This window comes from Chiloscyllium plagiosum, chromosome 30 (genome assembly GCF_004010195.1).
Source record: "Chiloscyllium plagiosum isolate BGI_BamShark_2017 chromosome 30, ASM401019v2, whole genome shotgun sequence".
Lineage (NCBI taxonomy): Eukaryota > Metazoa > Chordata > Chondrichthyes > Orectolobiformes > Hemiscylliidae > Chiloscyllium > Chiloscyllium plagiosum.
Window position 1 is genome coordinate 19986657 of NC_057739.1, and position 22036 is coordinate 20008692.

Here is a 22036-nt window from a genome sequence, read left to right on the forward strand (position 1 = left end):
CATGAAAATTCAGACATAGCTAATGATTTGGCACCATTGAAAGGATGTATATCACAGTAGAGTTTTACTACTGCTACAAAGTTTGGGAGGTAATATTTTTATGTAGATTTAGTACGGTCTCCCAACCCAAATAGACTTTCCAATTCTTAGGGGATTTCAAAACACAAACCGCCCAGATGCTCCTCCAACAGGTTTGCCAACGTATTCACCCTTCCACATCTGTTGGGCAGCCAAAAGATGAAACATTACTTGACTGAATGACATTTAACAACCACCTAGTCTTTCTTCCTTCTCTCGTATTTTTGAATATTTTCTTATAGCACAATAAAAAAGCAATAGAAGAAAGAAAATAATTATTTTCAATGCTCCTATAATTTTCCTCCAGCTTTGCTCAGGATTATATCCTGGAGACTTGGCAAATCCAAATTCAAGTGAATAACAGGGGGCCAGGCTACATATATAACAACAGCACTAGATACTTTGTGGGTCAAGTGTGAAGGATAATTTTCATTTGTCCATCATTCTACATTAATCCTAAGGATTTTGGTCCTCTATAATACTTTGACTTGCAATCCACACCAAGCAGTACCATCTGGAAACAAATGGTTTGAACCTCTTCACTAACAGTCATTAACAATTGACTGAGCAGATTGTCAAAGCTTACCTCTCTCATCAGAATCTGACCGCGCTGGACAAACACCGCTGGACTGGAGAGATCAAAGCGTTGCTGAAGGCCCTCGAGCTGTGGCTGCAGCTGCTCTAGGTGCTCATAGCAGCTTTGCATCTTCACTGGGTGATAAGGTAGCACGCTCAGCTTTTCCATGTACTGGAGATCACAACATAACAGCAGTCAAGTACTCTTCCTGTTTTAAGACTTTAGCCTTAATGTCTGCTGCTCATCAGAAAATGGATCCTTTTACCATTATTAAACTTAGTCTATTACAGAGTCTTATCTTTTTATTTGAAATTATGTCTTTGCAAACCTAAATATCAATTCTGTGGAATTTGCAGGGGTCTTCTATTTTGTAGCTTTATCTCAGACAGATCTGTTACTGGTTCAGAGGTTTTGAGCAAATTTTCTTCCCTTAAGGACATTAATGAACTGTATGACCTTTTACGATAAACAGTAGTCATTAGACTAGCTTTTTTTTACTCCAGATTTTTATTGAATTAAAATTTCACCAGCTGTCACTGTGAAATTTGAACTCTCGTCCTCAGAATGTTAGATTGGGATCTCGTTTACTAATCCAATGATAACACTATTACACCACTGTCTGAAATAATGTCAACTTTCAAAAGCAGTTATTTCTTTGCAAAGTAACTATAGAACAAACATATAATTTGATTTCATTATTTTGTTTCTAAATGTGTTACTAATATTCTATTCCAGAATGCAAATTGAAGGACAGGACTTTAGCCAATCTTCCTAGAGTTCTGCATTTACCTAAAGAGTTACACATTACAAGCAGACAACTCCAAACACAAACCACACTTCTAGTCTCATCTACGCATAGGAAACTAACTTTAAAAAAAAAAGTCAATCTGTTCAGAGATGTCATTACACACCTCTGGAGTAGGTAAGAGACTATCACTGTGCCACAAGACCTTTACTACAGGGAACCTAATTGAATGTTCAGTTAATTTCCCCCCACCAATGTAGAATAAAATGCAATTAATATGGCATCAGCAGTTGAGGGAGAAAGAGACAGAGGGACAACTTGAATTTACAATATACCTTTCACAGCCTGAGGACTCAAAACGCATTAAAATCAACCAACTACTTTTTGAATTGTATACAAACACAACCCACAGAAATCTGTTAAATCATCAGTTAACCAGTTTTGGTCGATAGTTTAATTCTTTATCTGAAAGGCAGCACTACCCACAAGATCATATCCTCTCAGTTGTGACAGTGTAGACTATGAGAGCAATGTCTGAATTTGGCCTTGAACTATGACATTTCTCTTCTGAAGAGAACTTTTATCGCTTAACCAAACCATATGAATTAAAACAGTACGCTTTGACAAATTGCTAAGGAAACATTTTGACCTTCTATTTCACCAACTTACAGGGAAGCACATATGAGAATAAAACAAGAATTTAAATTGTGAAGAGACAATCTTATGACTGGGAGTACAAAACAAACTGAATATTGGAAAGAAAATCAATTATAAAGTTTATAGACCTTTTCATTGAAATCTGATTAGATTAAAATTTACGCAACCATCAGAGTAGGGAAAATGTGGAGGAAATGGACGGGGATAGTGGGGATGAGACAGCAATCTGAAAGTTGTGTTCCGCATTGTTTTCTCAGTCAATGTATTACTGACCCCACAGGGAAGGGAAATTACTTCACTGGATTCAGGGTAAAAAAAACCAAAGTAGACAGCATGCAGCAAGGGAACTTTGGGAAAACAGAGACCTGGATATAAATTCTTACAGTGAGGGAAATTAAGTAAAGTACAGGCTTAAGGTCATACAACTGGAAAAAAAAACAAAAAGCTAAAACCCGATCCCAGAAGAAAATGGAATAAAGAATTTGCAGCTACAAGCACACATTAGCAATAAAAACACATTCAGTACAAGCCAGTGAGGAATACCAGAATTGTGTTAAAGGCTGGATTTCTAGAGGAAACTACATTTGAAATGGAAGAGAGTGATTTTTGCTTGCATGGCAGATTTAAAAATACACATGGAACCAGGATAAATGAGCACACAGAATTTTCCATTTTACTGCTTCCCTAACAATGAAGAGAAAACAGAAAGAAAAGTTACCAAAAAAAAAGAGAATAGATTAGTATGAAAAGGTCGTTTCAGGCAAAGGGCTTTTGCCCGAAACGTCGATTTCGAAGCTCCTTGGATGCTGCCTGAACTGCTGTGCTCTTCCAGCACCACTAATCCAGAATCTGGTTTCCAGCATCTGCAGTCATTGTTTTTACCTAGTATGAAAAGGTACTGTCTTTCAAATGAAAAATTAAACTGTCACGCAAAATTGCCCAAATTGACTTAACTGGTCATTATCTGATGTTTCAGTGTGATATTTGTATACAATTCAAAAAGCAGTCATTTGAACGTAATGAACTTTGAGGCCTCCTAAGGCTGTGAAAAGTATAATGTAAATACAGGCTCTGCCTCAATTGCTAAGTATCTCGACTTATTTTTCTCCTGGTCTAGTCTCTTCCCACCTACACAGGGCACCCTTGATCATTATAACAAATTTCAGTTTCCTAGTCCCAACTATCTGCTCTTCAAAATGGACATCCAATTCTTCTACATCTCCGTGTTCACCATGGTGGTCTCAGGGCCTCCACTTCTTCCTTCAACAAAATCCCAAACAAAATAATCTCCATCTAACACCTTCCTCCATTTGGCTGAACTTATTCTCAGTGATTAGTTTCTCCCTTGAACTGGTCTTGTGTCCTCTAAATATAAGCTGTGGTTATAGGTTCCCAAATGGGCTCTAGATATGGCTCTTTTTGCTGGTGGGCGAAAGAAATTCCTTGCTCCAATCCCACTTGGGGCCACTCCCACATATCCTTCTGGTATATTATGCCTGAACTGATGCTGCTCCCAGCTCTTACTTGGAACTGGGGAAAATAAAAATCAATATTTCTTTCTCCCCCTCTCTCCCGTAACCATGATAATGCTTCCCTTGTCCTTACTTTCTATACTACTAGCCTCCATATTCAAAGGATTGTCCTCTAACATCTCCAGTTATGAAACCATCACCAAGTGCACCATCTCCTCTGCTATCAGCATTTCATAGGGACTATGCCTCTGTGATATCTTAGCTCACTCTTCGATTACCTCCAACACCTCACCAACCTCTCATGGTTCTTTCCTATCAAATTACAGGAAGTCTAAGACTTGTTTTCTTTAACCTCCTCAAAATGTCCATGGTCCCAAACACACACTCCAAGTGTGGCAGGGATTTATTTGAATTTTCTTTTCAATCTGGTATTTGTTGCTAATAATGCAGTCTCCACTACATTGTGGAGACCAAATGAAGATTGCATGATGGCTTTGCAGTACAGATCCAGAGTGCAAATATTACCCTCACCTTCTGATAGCATGCCAATTCAAGATACCATCTTGTTTTATTTCAGAGTTCCAAGATCTGAAGTATTTTGCTTTTCACCAAGGAATAGGGTGGGTGTTTCCAATAGGTAGTAACTGGTTTTATAGTAATCAGTGAAGGGGGAGCAATCACACTTGGCTTTTATCAAGGTTGTGAACACTGGGTTTGTAGAACTACTAAGACCATTATCAGCTGGTTACAGAGAAATTAGGTCAAAGTAGTTGCTCTATTGTAGAAAGAGAAGCAAAAATCACCAGGCACCCAATGGTTCAAGCAACCCCATGTGGAAAGCAGAAGAGGAAAGAAAATGGAATCTGTGAATGTAACTGTCCAAAATGCAGCACCTCACATTTATCTAAATTAAACTCCATCTGCCACTCCTCAGCCCATTAGCCCATCTGATCCAAGATCCTGTCGTAATCTCAGATAACCTTCTTCGCTGTCCACTACATCTTCAAATTTTGGTGTCAGCTGCAAACTTACTAATTATACTAACTGGGGGTTCAGTGATGTTTTCCTTCAAAAGACAAGAATAAATCTAGGAATTTCAGCCAGTAAGGTTTCTTCAGCCATTGCCAAGTTACACAGGGTTCAATTTATTCTGGACTCTCGCGTTTCAAATTTGGAAACAAAGTCCCAACAATGCTAGTGCCAGGTAGCAGGGATCTGGCTTTCCTCCCAAGTCATACAATGGAATGTGTTACAAAGTGTATTTAGAGCTCATCAGCAGCTAAGTTCCATTTTTTCACAAGGCTGGACAACACAAGCTCACTTGGTGCTTGAAGGAACAAGTTAATTACTACAAGTCATACTTTAAATCTGATCAAATTCTCTCATACCCCAATAGAAGACAGCAAAAAATTCAGTGGATATGGTTTGCATATCTTTTCAAAAAGCCATTTAAATATAGCAGACCTAAGACAAAAAACATTGATGTGGAATTTAGAGGTATGTGCCAGACAGAGCAAATAATGGACAGTTGTCAGTTTCCTCAATATGGACTACATGGTTACATCCAAGATCCAGTCCCATTAGGCAAACCAGATTTCAGCAAAGTTAGTTATCTCCATCAATTAGTTTCTCCTCCTCCTTTCTTAAACCTAATCAAGGGTAAGGTGCTCACATCTAAGAGGACAAGAGTTAAGTATTGAAACTTGTCATTGTGATATTCAAAATCCAAAATTAACTGCTTTACACAAACCAAATGATTGAAAGAATTGCCATCTTCTACACCCTGACAGCAGCCAAGAGGTCAGTGTTATGACCTCATTTCTTTTCCATCCCCTTTCCTCTTAACTTGCAATAAACCAGCTAATCCTACTTCAGCACACAGTGCTGTGTTGGAATTTCTCACCTCTCCCAGCTTGTGCTGGCCTCCTTCGTTCAGAACATTCTTATTCATTTCCACAATCTCCTTGAAGAACAGGTCTCTGACTTCAGCAAATCCCCTGCTGGTTGGGCCCATCAAAGCATCAAGGATGGATGAGATGTAAGGCTGCACTTGATTTCGAACACAAGCTTCGGCTTTAGGCATTACGTAAACTAAACCAGGAGAAGAAAGCAAGTTAGTAAGAACCCGGATCAAGAGATGCTAAAATACAGCAATGTAAGAAGCAAAAGAACAAATTTGCATGAATCATCCCAACAGATCAGAAACACCCGTTCGGATTCCAGGAAGGCAGAGCAATACCCAACATAAAAACTACTAAGTGAATGCGGTTTAATATTTGGATAGGAATTATATATTTATTTTGTAGCTTCTGAAAAACTGTCAACTGTGGTGACTGGACAATGGTCTTGAAAGTAATACAAGGCATGTGGGGAATCAGAGAGATGGAGGTTCAAGAAATCTGTACAGGGAACTAATAGCAACACAGAATGGTCAACATGGAGTCCAAACCCTATGAAACTGGAAGCAAATTCATCAAGCATGTTGTTTAGCACGAATCCTCTTCAATGTCTGATCATAGCTTCTGAAGGTAGGGGTGTTTGTAAATTCTGAATCTGGTGTTATGGTTTGATGGCGGAAGTAAATATCAATTAAATTTTCAGATGAAAAAACATGCAATCTTTCTTTTGTGCTTGATATCAGAACTTGCATTTGGGTTAGTAGAACAGGCATGAGCTTCAGAATGAAAGTGAACATTGACAAAACCAAAATGATACACATTTGAATAAAAAGAGTCCTATTCATTGAAGGAAGGCAACTAAAACAGCAATGAAATAAGTAGTGAGATAAAGGGTAATGATGGATGAGTCTGCAAATAGAAAGACTAGACAAATTCTAACCAGAAAACTGAAGAAACAAAATCAAAAAGAACTTGTTTTGGAGTGCGAGGCAAAAGTGAGGACTGCAGGTGCTAGAAACCAGAGTTTAGATTAGAGTGGTGCTGGAAAAAACACAGCAGGTCAAGCAGCATCCAAGGAGCAGTAAAATCGACATTTCGGGCAAAAGTCCTTCATCAGGATTGAAGGGTTGTTTTGGAGTACTGCTTGCTATGGATGAGGTTGACAGGAAGGAGGCTAGAAGAACACAGGAAGCCAGGCAGCATCAGGAAGTGGAGAAGTCAACGTTTCTGGTGTAACCCTTCTTCAGGATTAGGGGTGTGTGTAGGCAGAGCTGCAGATAAACTGGGTGGCACGGGCAGGGTGCTGAAGTGGGGATAGGTGAAGACAGGTGGAGGGTACAACCTGGTTGGTCCATGAGAAGAATGAATCTAGTTGGTAGCAGGGAGATTATTTGAAATTGGAGAACTCAATGTTGAGTCCTCTGGTCGATGGACGAGGGACTTGGACTGTGCAGACCACCCAGATGAAACTAACTTGCTAAATAACATTGAAATGTGGACTGGAAAAGAATAGAAAGGATCAGCTGGATATTAAAAGTAACAAATGAAGTGTGGAGAATAGGGAATGAAGAAATAAATTTTTTATTTGTAATTAGGAAAAGACAGAGACTGGGTAAGGCACATCTTGGAAAGTAAAAAACTGGAAAGAGATATCATGAAACGGGTGCAGGAGAAGACTAAACAAAAAAAGGAAGAGGATGGAAAAGAATATCAATACTGGAGGACTTGAAAATTGAAGGATGTTATTGAAAAGTGAAAAGGGCACATGACAGTGAGACATGGAAAAGATGATAAGTGAAGAATCTGCCTTCTTGTGTGGAACACACATTATGGTGCTGACAGATCAGACAACGAAAACAGATGCAAAAGCACATAATAACAATTAGTAGAAACAAATAAAAGCAAGAAGTAGAAAGCTCAATGTAATTGAGAGAGACTGGAAAAAAGCTACAGACGGAAAGGGAAAAGCGACTATAATACAATCTGCTCTCACAATAACACAATAGCTCCATTCCTGCGCGATCCCACATTGTAAGAAAATTGCATAATAGCAGCACCACTTAAACCAACAGGACCAGAATCGGGTTATAGCCAATACAGGTAAGGAAAGCTGACTTCTACAACTAATGGTCTAAATTCTTCAATCGTGTTATAATCAATTCACGTTGAAGGCACTCGTGTTATAGCAGAACCTACAGTAACAATAAATGGCAAAGCAAAAAGAACTGAAGATCTGACTAGTGAATAGGGCAGGAATGCACAAGAATTTGAAAAAAAAACTCAAGATGAGACATAAGATCATAAGACCCAGGAGCAGGAGTGGGCCATCTGGCCCTTCGAGCCTGCTCCACCGTTCAGTAAGATCATGGCTGATCTTTTTGTGGCCTCAGCTCCACTTACCCACCCACTCACCATAACCCTTCATTCCTTTATTGTTCAAATAAAGTTATCTTCGCTTTAAAAACATTTACTAAGTAGCGTCAACTACTTCACTAGGCAAGGAATTCCATACCTTTACAACCCTCTGGGTGAAGTAGTTCTTTCTCAATTCAGTCCTAAATCTGCTCTCTTTAAGCTTGAGGCTACGCCCTCTAGTCCTAGTTTCACCTGCCAGTGGAAACACCCTCTGTACTCTAGAGAAACATCTTTTACGTTTCTAGAAGATTCACCCCCCCCCCCCCCCCCCCCCCAAGTCTTCTGAATTCTAATGAATATAATCCCAGTCTACAAAATCCCAGTCTTTCTGCAAAAGCCAACCCCCTCAACTCTGGAATGAACCTAGTGAACCTCCTCTGCACCCCTTTAGTGTCAGTATATCCTTTCTCAAGTAAGGAGATCAAAACTGCACACAGTATTCCAGATGTGGCCTCACCATCACCCAGAACAGCTGCAACATAACCTCCTGCTTTTAAACTCAACCCCTTTAGTAATCAAAGACAAAATTCCATTTGCCTTCCTAATTACTTGTTGTACCTGCAGACCAACCCTCAGATTCATGCACAATGACACCCAAGTCTCTCTGCATAGCAGCACGCTGCAACTTTTGCCATACAAATGACAGTCCTTTTTACTGTTACTCTGACCGAAATGGAAGACTTCACATTTATTAACATTGATCACATCTGCCAGACCTTTGCCCACTCAAAGTATCTATGTTCCTCTCCAAAGTTTCACAGTCCCCTGCACACTTTGCTCTGCCACTCATCTTTGTGTTACCTGCAAACTTTGACACACTACACGTTGTCCTCAACTCCAAATAATCTGTACAAGTTGTGAGTGCAGAGAACTTTGGAAAATTACCACCAGTGCACTTGCTATTCCTCCCAAGAGACAAGTGACATTTGTGCCAGCAATGACCATCTCCCTTTGACATTCAATGACTTTACATAGAATCTCAACAATGTGGAAACAGGTCATTTTGGCCCAACAATTCCACACTGACACTCTGAAGAGGGTCTGATCCATTCCCCACAACTATTACTCGACAGTTCCCTTGACTAATGATTCTAACCTACACATCCCTGAACACCATGGGCAATTTGGCATAGCTAATTCACCTAACCTGCGCATCTTTGGACTGTGGGAGGAAACCGGAGCACCCAGAGGGAACCCACGCAGACACAGGGAGTGGGTGCAAACCACACACAGACAGTTGCTAGAGGCTGGGATTGAATCAGGGTCCCTGGTGCTGTGAGGCAGCAGTACTAACCACTAAGCCACCGTGCTGCAAATTGACACAAGGGTGTCCATCTCACCAGGATACAATGGTGAATGCATTTGAAGTGGAAGGGATAAATATCTCTAAATTGATAGTCAGAAAGTAATGAGTGGGAAAGGGAGGAGAGAGAAAGAGAGGGTAAATGGAAATGGATAAGTTTTTTTTTTGAGTAATGGCTTTCCTGGGCTTTATGTTGGCATAATGTGAAGTTCTCTATTAGAGCAGCAAATGTGTGGAAGCTAGCTGAGAAAAGCTAAATCTTGAAGTAAAGGACTTGTTGGGCCGAAGGGCCTGTTTCCACACTGTAAATAATCTAATCTAATGTATCATTGGAGTTAGCAGAGTGGTGAGCAGCTGTGTTGTAAAAGCAGTCTTGGTGAAATGGGACAGGCTGGTCCAAGCAGTGTTACAGCAGTCCTATTTCGCTGGACATAACCAGTAAAATTATTAAGGGAGATGGAGTTGGAGGCAAACATTCATATCAATTTGAGAATCAAGAAGAATAATTTCTGATTTTTCCAACAATGAGTGGCATAGAAATGTGTTCAATTTTACAACTGGGAAAATATGCAAGTTTCTCACCATTAGAGTGTGAAGACAGCAGGACAGCAGAGAAGAGGAATTTAGATTAACTGAAAGTTAACTGTGGAATGGTTTGTGTATTTTACCTGGGCAACATGATATCCTGAGATGTTCAAGCCACATCTATGCTGCTTGTAGTCAGCATTTCTGACACCTCAAAGTGGCCAAGTTAGTGACGAACATTGAGTTGAAAAAGAGAAAAATATAACGAATAGACAATGGCAAATAACGCAGGATTTAGAAATCACAGCCACAATATAGTTTAAAAGAAATTGCCAGATAAAAAGGTAGTCAGTAGGCATCAACATAATGTAAGTAACTGACCATTAGTCCAACTCAAGAATTTAGTAACTTAAAAGAAATAATCCAAAGAATTTCCTGGTATGTACTATTCCCCCTGTATGGTTTCAAGGGTATAAATCTGTTGAAAACAAGACAAAGCCATGAAGTGGATGAATACTTGTGCCCAAGTAGAAATTTCCATTAACAGGGCAGTAGCCAATTTATCATGAATGCTTATGTTTAAAATCCATGTACAAAACACTGGCAGCGTTCAATGTCATTTTATGGCATTCAAGTTTAAAAACTCCACTTCTCTGCTTGCACTTCAGTGGGTGTCAAATCAAAGGCTGGGCTGCCCAATTTTATAAAACTTAGTCTGTCAAATTCTATACTTTGCAGGCAGACCCTTTTTTCATTAAAGGTTCTTTTCAAAGAAAAGACTTATTCATAATACAGTTCTACCAGTTGTGGAACAACTGATTGAATGTTTGGTACTAGATGGACCGGAGGATAAGTAAACATGTGCAGATCAGAGTCAAAGCTCAAAACTTGGTCTATATTGTTCCAGTTTGCCTATGAATGGTATCAATCTTGTGATAAAATCCATTTTTCTTTTGTTTCTACTTACACTGCCAGCCAATCAGTAAACATTGCAGCATTCAGGGAATAGTATATTCCACTCTTGCCTAGTCAAATGGGAGGGGTTCGTGGCAAGTCTTTCAATAGGTTAACAGCATCAGTTCAAGGTTGAGTGAATAGTCAGTAAGGAGAAAGTGAGGACTGCAGATGCTGGAGATTAGAGTCAAGTGTGTGGTGATGGAAAAGCACAGCCGGTCAGGCAGCATCAGAGGAGCAGGAGAATCGATGTTTCGAGCAAAAGCCCTTTATCAGGATGAAACCATTTGTCAGTATTCATTTCATCTTTGCTTGATTAAATTTGGATTAACTTTAATGAATTTATTTTATTTCCTAAAGAAACCCAGTTATTTCCATAACTGAATTAAACGCACACAGTCTGATAGATTCACTTACATAACTATCAACCACCACTTTTAAATTCAAGCTTTGATAGGACCAGTGGAGGAATGGGACAAGCAAACAAGTTGGTTTACCCCTTCAACTTGTTCTAAAGCTTTTACACAAGAAAATGACTTGTGAAACATAATTCATGTATACAGTGACAACTTGCAAGTTGCATTATTCACCTAAAGATGCTCATGAGCTCGGTATCATCGGTTCTCTGGAAAAAAGACAACGTGAAGTCAGTCTATTAACTCTCAAATATCTCCAATCCATTGGTCGGAGATGTGGCCTGACCTCTGATTTTGTTTCCCACATGCTCCTTTGAACTGATAATTTGGTCCATATCTGGGCGAATCCTGCTTTCCAGTCCAGGACGGGCTTCCTCACACTTTCGTAAGACAGCTTCATATCGGGCTTTTGTCTGCGCCAGAACCATTTTATGCACAGCCTCGGTGAGCTAATGAAAATGAAGGCAGCAAAATTCAAATGCAAACAGCTTTATGATGTTAAAAATAATTTTATCTTGTTTCCAGTCAACTTGTGAGCAGAATCATAAAAGACTGTTAACCATGTTACACGCCAAATGTTTTACAACTGCCAAATGAAATAGTTACATTTACAAATGTAACCGTGTTACATGACTCTTGGATATCATCAGGCACTTGGAATCTCAAGGTGACATGAATGCTTGACCATAACTTTATTTTAACAATTTAGTACAAATTAACCAGCAGCAAAACTGACTCTCATTTGGTGATTAGTTACTTGGCAGATGCTCTGAACTCAGTTATAACCATAGATTTACTTGATGCTGGTCATTGTATTTCAATTTTTTTTATTCACTTACCAAGTCTGGGCTTTGCTGACCAGGCCAGCATTTATGGCCCTCCCTAACTGCCCTCAGGGCAGCAGTGGCAAGCTGCCTTCTTGAACTGCCACAGTCCACTCAGTGTAAGTACATTCAAAGTGCTGACAGGAAGGGAGCTTCTGAATCAGAGCATTTCACAAAGGACAAAGCAAAACATGAAGCAGAGAAACTCAGAAAAAGAGAGAGAGAGAGAGAGAGTCAATGCAACAGGGTCACAGTGCACAGGTGAAAGGGTTGAATCAATTTGCTAGTTAAGGGTTAAATTTAAAATACTGAAAACAAAAAGGGGGAAAACCACAAATATACAAAGGCAGGCTCAGAGTGGAAGAACCACACTATCAGCAAGATAGCGCCAGCCTTGCGTAAAGTACAGGTCATGCCTCTATAAACTGTGGAAAAACAATAGGAATGTGAACATGTCATAATACTTTATAAAAAGCAAATGCTGTTTACATCCAGAGTTGTTTTTACACTTCATAGTGATAAAACTAGCTCTCCTTGTGTATGCATGAGAATAAACAATTGTTTGACTTGTTTCCTGAGTTTATCAATTCATCAAGTTGTATGGCAACAACTGGCATTGCAGAACACATAAGCAAACTTATCTGGGAAAAAAAAGTTAAAACAAAACAATTCTTTCTCACAGCCAGCTTTAGAAACTGGTTACTTTTTAACTGGGCTGGCTGTGTGTACACCAGAAAACATGGTGGTAGCTCTGTCTCAGGAGGAACTGTCAGGGTAAAGAAATGATGGGAATGTTAATAACAGAAACAAGCTTCAAGACATTAACTCATCCAGAAAATTAGATGAGAACTAATCTTTAGCTGCATCTAATTTTTCCAGACGTCTGTTGGGGTTCCAAGTTTATTTTGGGGAAAGCAAGTTTCCTCGTCGTTCTCTTGTATTAACCTTCAAACATCTTTTTCAAAAATGATAATATCTTCATGAGAAACCTCACAAAGCAATTTTTCAACTTCCTCTCTATATAGAAAGTGTTGTTCTAAGCAAGTTTAATCTTCAACCTGCTGTAAGAGTAGATGCTTAAATTACAAATTCTAAGAAAAATAAGCATTCAATCTTTTCTGCTCATTGAGAAAGATTATCACCTCAAATTCTGATGCAGAAAGCATTCATCATGTGAGAATATTTACTGAAATGCTGCTAAACAAAACATCAAAAGCCAGAAATAAAAGCAGTTTTCTTGTCTTTTGCTTATTTAAATGGTAATAACTTTGTCCCAATACAACTTATAACAGAAGTTGTTTGCAGCTGCTGCCTGGAGGCATCTGCTATCAGAATGCAAGTGCCCATTTGGTGAGCTACATCAACAAAATTGACAGATGGTTGGCTGAAACCAATTTCAAAAGACTGGCTCATCCAACAATTGTTGGCACAAATCTAAAGATTCTCATACTCACATAACTCAGACATGTTTCAAGGGGCAGGCATGCACGGCTACAAGTTCCATCCCATTCGCAATGGCTTCAGACAAATTGAGAATAAGGATCGTGTCTCATATAGTGGGGCTTTACACAGACCAGTGATACGATGCATTATTTGTATTGTACTAAAATGGTAAATAAAAGCTACGTCCCATTCATCTTACTCCATAATTAAGTTTACAACTTCAACTTCTACACAAACAGAAATCTTCAAATAACAAAGGAGGCACATGAAACCTGAAGAGATTTCCATTTCGTTAAAACCAACTAACCCTTTGACTCCTCAAAACATTAGTTATTGGTGGAGGCATAAATTAAATTTAATCAAGATAACTGCAGACTAATCAATGCAGACTTGACTTTTTTTCAGCTTGAATCACTGGCTGTCCAGTAAAACTCGATGCTTTATCATTTATTGCTATATTGCTTCAGAATTGAGAAAGCAACCAGCAGACGAACATGAAGATGGAAATGAACGCAAGAGGTCCACCTTGAATGCAAATAATGCAGATTTAAATTCAAATCTCTTTGAATCAAAAAGGGGAGGCAAACTATGTAGTCTATCTGAGCAGAAACTAGAGTCATCTTTGTTTTCGTCCTGACTTCTTAGCTATTGCCTGATGCTAGATTGACACAGGAAAGACTGCTGCAAAAGTGAATGCTCTGATTTACTTCAGGCATGTCTATATCTTGACAAATATGAAGAAACCCTGGTGTGGACTGAATGAAGATCTTTTGTGTGATGTAGCTCTGTGTGATATGCTTATTTCAGGAGTACAGAATTATACTCTGATATTGTATTACAAATTAGAAGTCAGAAGGAAACAATTTCATTTAACAAGTTGACAGACCAAAACATCACTGTGTTATGGATCTTGATGATCTTTTCCTTGATCAATGGAACATGTGTTTTTAATCTTTTAGCTACCCACCCATTTACCCGCCTCCAAAATCAATAAATGCTGTGAATATAACAGCAAGTTCAGGTAAACAGATTCTGAGCTACACAATGGCTCAATCATTGTGAAAAGGCACAATGCCAGATTTAATCCTTATGTGCAGTAACCCATTGAAGGAGCCAATAAAATAATATCTTACACATTTCAATTCATAGCAAAAAAGGATTGGCTATTGCCAGCACATTAATAAATATCCCAAGTTGCAAGTTTAAAAGTTAAAGATACATATAAATCACTTGAATGGCAAAAGGAGAAAAAAATTGGTCTTTTCACCATCTATTTAGTGAGCTGCACACTTTAGGAAATTGGTAACAATGCCCAAGTGGCCAGGGCTTCGATGCTGACTCAATTTGTTATGACCACCTTTTGGGGGAGGTAACTCTCTCCCACTTTAGACTTTCCACTTGGTCAGCCACAATAAATACTTTGATTTCTATTTACATACAGCTATCACATTCAATTGAAAAATTGTATGAGCTAACATGAAGGAGCTGATTACAGATTTTTGAATGAAAGGTATAAATGTTATCCCAAAATGAGAGAAAAAGAGGCAAAATGAAACAGGCATAACAATTTTAAAACATTTCTGACACAGACAATGCAAAATAAGATCTTCTAACTTTTCAAGCTTTAGAGTGCTGGAGCTGTTAGATTTTAGCAGGAGATCACAGTTATTTAACAGGTGATTTGGATTCTTCAACAGTAGTGAAATCTGTAGCTATATCTTCATAAATGATTGTTTCTTCAAGCACTGTTTGGGATAAGGAGGGAACAGGAGGCAATAGAATCCTTACTATTACCTAGCCATCTATCTTTCTGTCACTTTTGCTCAAAAGCAGCTGCTGAAATACAGTTCCCTTTGTATTCCATAACTAACTTATTATTTTCTTGCAAACTGGATAACAAAGGCAACCCTTCATGTCCAATATCAGGCACATGGAAACAAACAGACGATGCCAGTTTCTTGACCTCAGTTGACTTGTTTTGGTGTCTGTAGACAAAATTATATTTTCAGTTCTGATGGCTTCACTTATTCTACCCTAGTTTCCTAGTGTCCCCTCAATCTATGTTTGGGTGATTTGTGGAACTATTTTAGGTCAGCATTTTCTCCATCCAAAAGTCATTTTAGTCCATGAAACATTGCCAGTATTTAAAACCAAATGATACATGTTGAAGATTGATAGCTCCAAAATTTAATATGACAAAAACATAAACCTGAACTTCACAGATCTGGCTCAAATTTCAAATTTTCCTTTCACAATGTCGATGCTAGTTGACTGCAAGTACAGAAGTGCAGCTGTACTGCTACGGGACTCAAACTACAAAACATCTGAAACATTTCACTGATTTCTTTCATTAGTATATAAAAAAAAGAGTGTCTTTTTTTTAAAACCTGCAGCACAGGGTGTTCAGTGGCTGTGGTCAAGCTGTGACCATTATAGCACACCTAGTCCACACAAATACACCAACCCACTAACACACAAATCGGGGGGTTTCAGTTGGTTTTTAAACACCATTTTTGCATATTCCTACAAGGGTAAAACATGTCTTTCAACTTCTGCCCAGAGCCAGGAATATAATGACAGGAGATACGTTCCTGTTGAGCAAGTAATTAGATTGCTTTGCAGCTGTGCCTTTTGAAGTCTCTCTCTTTGAAGCTTCCTTGGTCCCTGCGAGGTGCAACATTCCATGGATTCACACAACCCGTAGATTCCATTTTTACAAGTTACATTATCATCAAGACTTGGCTTGCAATCTTTGTTTCAAAAAAAAAATACATCTGGTCTAAAAGTTCAATATGGCCATAAGTTATTCAGGGTTCTGATCCACTGCTATTGCAATGAGGGGCAGACTTGATCTCAGTTATTTTTCTCCCTGCAAGGGGGCACAAAACAGTCAATCATGCATTATCCAGATTATTTTAGTAAGACTGGGAAATGATCTGGTAAAAAAAATCACTGCTCAAAATAAACACCTAACAGTAACAATATATTTTGCTGTTGAATCTCTCCGAGCAGGCATGTGTATGTACTCCTAATGGGATGCAGGGAAATTAGTAGATACTGCATTTGGACTTCCGGATGCATTTGACAAGATACGTCTCAAAAGGTTAATTCATAAGGCTAAGAGCCCATTATGTAGGAGGTAGTTCATTGGCATGAATAGAAAATCGACTCATGGGCAGGAAACAGACTGGGAATAAAAGTTCTTTTTCAGTTTGGCCACCTGTAATCAAGGATCAGTGCTGGGACTGCAACTTTAATGACTTGGAGGAAGTGAAGATAGAAGGGAGGGTAGGCTGGGATGTTTATTCACAGAGGTTAAGGATGATCTTATCACAGTCTATAAAATCATGAAGGACATAGATAAGGTGAACAGCAAAGGTCATTTCCGTAGAATGAGTTCAAAAGGAGGGGGTGTAGGTTTAAGGTGGAGGAGAAAGATTTAAGGACCTATATAAATGATTTGGATGTGAGCATAAGAGATACAGTTAGTAAGTTTGTAGGTGACACCAAAATTGGAGGTGTAGTGGACAACGAAGAGAGTTACCTCAGATTACAACGGGATCGTGATCAGATGGGCCAATGGGCTGAGAAGTGGCAGATGGAGTTTAATTTAGATAAATGTGAGGTGCTGCATTTTGGGAAAGCAAATCTTAGCAGGACTTATACACTTAATGGTAAGGTCCTATGGAGTGTGGCTGAACAAAGAGACCTTGGAGTGCAGGTTCATAGCTCCTTGAAAGTGGAGTTGCAGGTAGATAGGATAGTCAAGACAGCGTTTGGTATGCTTTCCTTTATTGGTCAGAGTACTGAGTACAGGAATTGGGAGGTCATGTTGCAGCTGTATAGGACATTGGTGAGACCACTGTTGGAATATTGCCGGCAATTCTGGTCTCCTTCCTATTGGAAGGATATTGTGAAACTTGAAAGGGCTCAGAAAAGATTTACAAGGATGTTTCCAGGTTTGGAGGATTTGAGCTATAGGGATAGGTTGAATAGTCTAGGGCTATTTTCCCTGGAGTGTCGGAGGCTGAGGAGTAACCTTATAGAGGTTTATAAAATCAGGAGAGGCATGGATAGAATGAATAGACAAAGCCTTTTTTCCCTGGGGTGGGGGAGTCCAGAACTAGAGGGCATAGGTTTAGGGTGAGAGGGGAAAGATATAAAAGAGAGCTAGGGTGCAACATTTTCACGCAGAGGGTGTTACATGTATGGAATGAGCTGCCAGAGGAAGTGGTGGAGGTTACTACAATTGCAACATTTAAAAGGCATTTGGATGGGTATATGAATAGAAGAGTTTGGAGGGATATGGGCCAGGTGCTGGCAGGTGGGGCTGGATTGGGTTGGGATATCTGATCAGCATGGTCGAGTTGGACTAAAGAGTCTGTTTCTGTGCTGTACATCTCTATGACTCTATGACCTAAGGGACAATTCTTTAAGGCAGAGGGTGATTCATTTCTGGTGTATCAAGGGGATCAAGGGTTACGGGGAGAAAGCGGTAGAATGGGGTTGAGAAACCTATCAGCCATGATTGAATGGAGGAGCAGACTTGATGGGCTGAATGGCATAATTTCTGCTCCCAAGTCTTATGGTCTTATACCATAGCCAAATTTACAGATGACAAAGATAAGTTGAAAGGCAAGTTGCAAAACAGATACAAATAATTTAGAGGTGTTGAGAGGTTACTGAAGTGAGCAAAAAAAATGAGCAAATGAATTAAAATGTGGGAAAACATGAAGTCGTTCATTTTGGAAGGGCGAACAAAAGAACAGGATTATTTAAATGGAGAGAAATTGCAGAAACTGCAACACAAAGGAGGTACTTTTACATGAAACAAGATGTAGCAGGTAATCAGGGAGGCTAATGGAATGTTGGCACTTATTTCAAGGTGTTCAGAGTAGGAAGCCTTACTGTGACAGTGCAAGATGCTGGTGGGTGCGACCACATTTGAAATATTATTTAAAGAAAGATGATTTCATTGAAGGCAGCTCAGAGAAGGTTCACTTGGATAATCCCTGGTTTGGAGGGATTGTGTTATGGGCAAAGATTAGACAAGTTAGAACTCTAGTCACTGGAGTTCAGAAGAATGAGAGGTGACATCATTGAAATATATAGCATTCTTAAAGGGTCTGACATGGTAAATGCTGACGGGATGATTCCCCTCATGGAAGTAAGGTGGGTCAGAGTCAAAATGAAGGGATGCCAATATAAGATTGAGATGAGGAGAAATTCCTTCTCTCAGAGAAGAGTGTCTTTGGAACTCCTTACTGCAGAGAGGTGTGAGGACAAGAGGATTTGTGTAAATTTAGGGCTGAGATAAATAAATCATTGACCAGTAGGGCAATCAAGGGTTACAGGCAAAGTGCAGGAAAATAGACAAGAAGAATGTTGGATCAGCCATGATCCTCTTGAATTGTGGAGCAGGCTTGAGGGGCCAAGCAGCATTCACCTGTTCCTGTTTCTTCTGGTCTTACTGTAATCACAAACCATTAAGCAATTTCAACTAAGCTAGCCACAATTTGTGTTTATAAAATTTGGTTGTAATAAATATTCAATTCAGGAGAAATATATATGCTACAAAGAGTGTCTGAACATTTACTTGGACATGTTTTTTTAACTAGGTAATCATTACTTAAAACCGAGCAGGCCAAAACTTAGAGCTCATTATCATCTCTTAGAAGTGAATGGTGCAATTAATTTGGTGGCATCATGTCCATCTGTGACATTTCAGCCTTCCAATTAGGAGTTAAATACCTTCCAAACAAGAAATTATCACCATTATGATATTGTAATATTGTATTCCCAACAGTACCCTCACCACAAGCTTCACAAATTTGTCTGAGGTTTAATTAGTTTGGAAACAGCTACAAAGAAGGGAGAAATTCAGTGAATAGGGCGGACCAATGACGATGAAGATGCTTACCTCTTTTTCATTTCATGGCCGCAATCTTCATTAATCTCTGACCGAGGCACAGATCCCTCAGTCTAAACTCTATGCCTACTCTTTATAATGCATCCAATTCAGATTGGTGCCCAACATAACCACATGGATATTTCATTAGAACAAATTACTAGAACAAACAAGTTTTTGATACCATATGTAATTGTCAGTTGTTTCCAATTAAGTTGTTATTTAAACACGAAGAATGACATTGCAACAATGAAGACTTCTGTACTACATCAGCAGCATTCTGTCTGGCACTTATAATTGATGACATATCTCAACTGCTGTTGTACTGTACAGCGTCACAGTTTGTGTTTCATTAATTTGTATGGAAGCCTTCCAGACACACCAAAACCTGTAAAAGCACCTTGAAATCAAGTTTAACATTCAATTCAAAACACATCAATACATAAAACTTCAGCTATGTCTCACTTTGATAACAGTCCCACATTACAAACAACTTCATTCCTCAAAATAGGATTGGCAACACTGTTCGCTTACTCAGTGATACTCCCCACCCGGTAAGTTAAAGCACCTACTAACCCACCTTCCATTTGTCATCAAGCAATGTAAAGGAGTTGTGTGTTGTATTCAACTATAGCTCAATAAAACCCATGAGAACACAGCTTCACTGTTGTCATGTCACTCCAATGTTATTGCATGACACACACCCAGCCAATAATCACAGAACATAATTACATTGCACTCTCAGCATGTTACAATTTGATCGATTCTAAAAGATCAGAGTTCTGACAAGTCAGTTTCTATTCTGACTAGAATAGTAGCCGCGAACTCAGTTGTTGACCGTCTGTTGGTACAGATCTTCAGCATACTTAGAAATGCTTGCACTGGTTTGGATAGGGTAGTTTCAAAATGAACTATTTTATTCTGAATAAAGTCCTTAAGTCAAGCACACTAAGGATTTTCCTTGGTCCTATTACCACTTGTCAGAGCCCCAGTCAGAACCAGTGAAAGAAACTAGAAACTAAGCGATAATAATTGGTAGCTGATCATTCTGCTCAAAACTTTGACTTCATTAAACTCCAGACTAGAAAAGGATTCATCAGGCATTTCTGATTTCTAGAGACTGGATGACAAACAGTAATTACCGCTGGGAATTCAGCTCTGATTCCATGAAGGTCTTATGGCACAGTCCCAAACTCTGGGCTAGAACACTTGGCTCAAGTCTCACTTGTCACAGGTAGGTGCCATAATGTATCTGAACAGGTTGGGAACAGGTCTGACTGAAAATTATATGGCATTGGAGGACATTTAATCCATCATACCTGCACTTGCACTTTGGAAAAGATGTTCTAAATAATCCCACAATGCATTTTCCTCATAGCAGAGGCTAGAAAGGTTGGGACTTGTTTCATGGAGTGTAGATGGTTGAGGAGTGACCTTATAGAGTTTTCTCGAATAATGAAGGGTATAGATAAGGTGAATGGCAGGTGTCTTCTCGCTAGGGTGGGGAATTTCAAGACTAGGGACCTATTTTTAAGGAGAGAGGAGAAAGATTTTAAAAAGACATTGGGGCAACTTTAAAAAAAAAAAAACAGGGGTTTGTATGTGGAATAGACTTTCAGAGGAAGTGGTGGATACGGGTACAGTTACAACTTTTAAGAGACATTTGGATAAGTACATGAGTAAGAAAGGTTTGGAGGGATATGGGCCAAGCGCAGGCAGGGTTAACTAGTTTAGTTTATGGTTGCTTAGATTAGTTTAGATTATGGTCCAACTAGCCCATGCCGATCAAAGGGTCTGTTTCTGTGCTGTATGACTCGATAACTCCCTGCACATTCACATTTCTCTGCATGCTCCTCCAAACTTTAGACAGCCATACAAAATGAAATTGCTAGGGAAACTCAGCAGGTCTGGCAGCAGCTGCGGAGAGAAAGTGAATATCTCCCAAGATAGCAATGCACAAATCTCTCTATAATTTCTCAGTTCTCAGGAGAATGTAAATGCATGTGCCTGTGCTTGTACTAATACAAGAACCGATAATCAGTCAATTTGTTTAGATACGTACATTCAATGAATAAATACTCACCAGAATCCAGGCCCGCTGTCGGTCATGAAACTTGCCCTTTAACTTTGGTTGGATTGCAGTTCCCAGTTCTGGTAAAAGCTCCTCCATTACCAGATTACTTATGATCTGGAGGGGAGAGAGAAAGAGAAAGAAAAAAAGACTTGATAATGATCTTTGCCAATAACTTTGCACCACTACAAGTGCTTCAAGTGGCAGTGAGATATTTGATTCATCAGTTTTACATCACCAAAGCTCAGATGGCCAACCAACATTTCCAGAAGAAACTGGATTCATTATCTTCGCTTCCATCACCAACCCAGCCTGAAAAAAATCACTCATCACTGATGGAACTTCTTTAGTTTTCTTATCATGATGAATCAAATTAAAGACATTACAAAACTTCAACTGCACAACAAACTTTAGCTTTCCAATACAGAATGAAACCTAGATTAAAACAAATAAAAAGTAATATAATCATCTAATGTTCTTGATTCCTTTGTCCCAGGTTTCCCTTTATGCCATTAATACTCCAGAGAGAGCTTGGAGCAAAGGGGCAAGCAAGCAAGAGAGTGTAAAGTGCAAATGCTTGAAAGTGGAGATCTGAAAGATGCTTTGACCAAACAGGGACATTTTCAGTATACCTCACATAGTAACACTGATCAAAATTTATTTTGAAAATAACTGCACTAAAATGCTGGGTTTTTGAGGTGATCTTGGCCTACATTTCAAATGCGACTCTTGCAATAAGTGGCTTAAGAA

General features: G+C 39.1%; 1 protein-coding gene across 1 annotated transcript in view; it reads right to left on the bottom strand.

Annotated features, from left to right (window-relative positions):
• niban2a (niban apoptosis regulator 2a) overlaps nucleotides 1–22036 on the bottom strand; it is a 193445-nt gene that overhangs the window by 12584 nt on the left and 158825 nt on the right. The window contains exons 7-10 of the mRNA XM_043720003.1: nucleotides 21299–21403; nucleotides 11327–11489; nucleotides 5433–5620; nucleotides 665–826 (exon numbers count right to left, since the gene is read on the bottom strand). Of these exons, the coding sequence (XP_043575938.1) occupies nucleotides 665–826; nucleotides 5433–5620; nucleotides 11327–11489; nucleotides 21299–21403 (618 nt within the window). The remainder of the gene's footprint in view (nucleotides 1–664; nucleotides 827–5432; nucleotides 5621–11326; nucleotides 11490–21298; nucleotides 21404–22036) is intronic.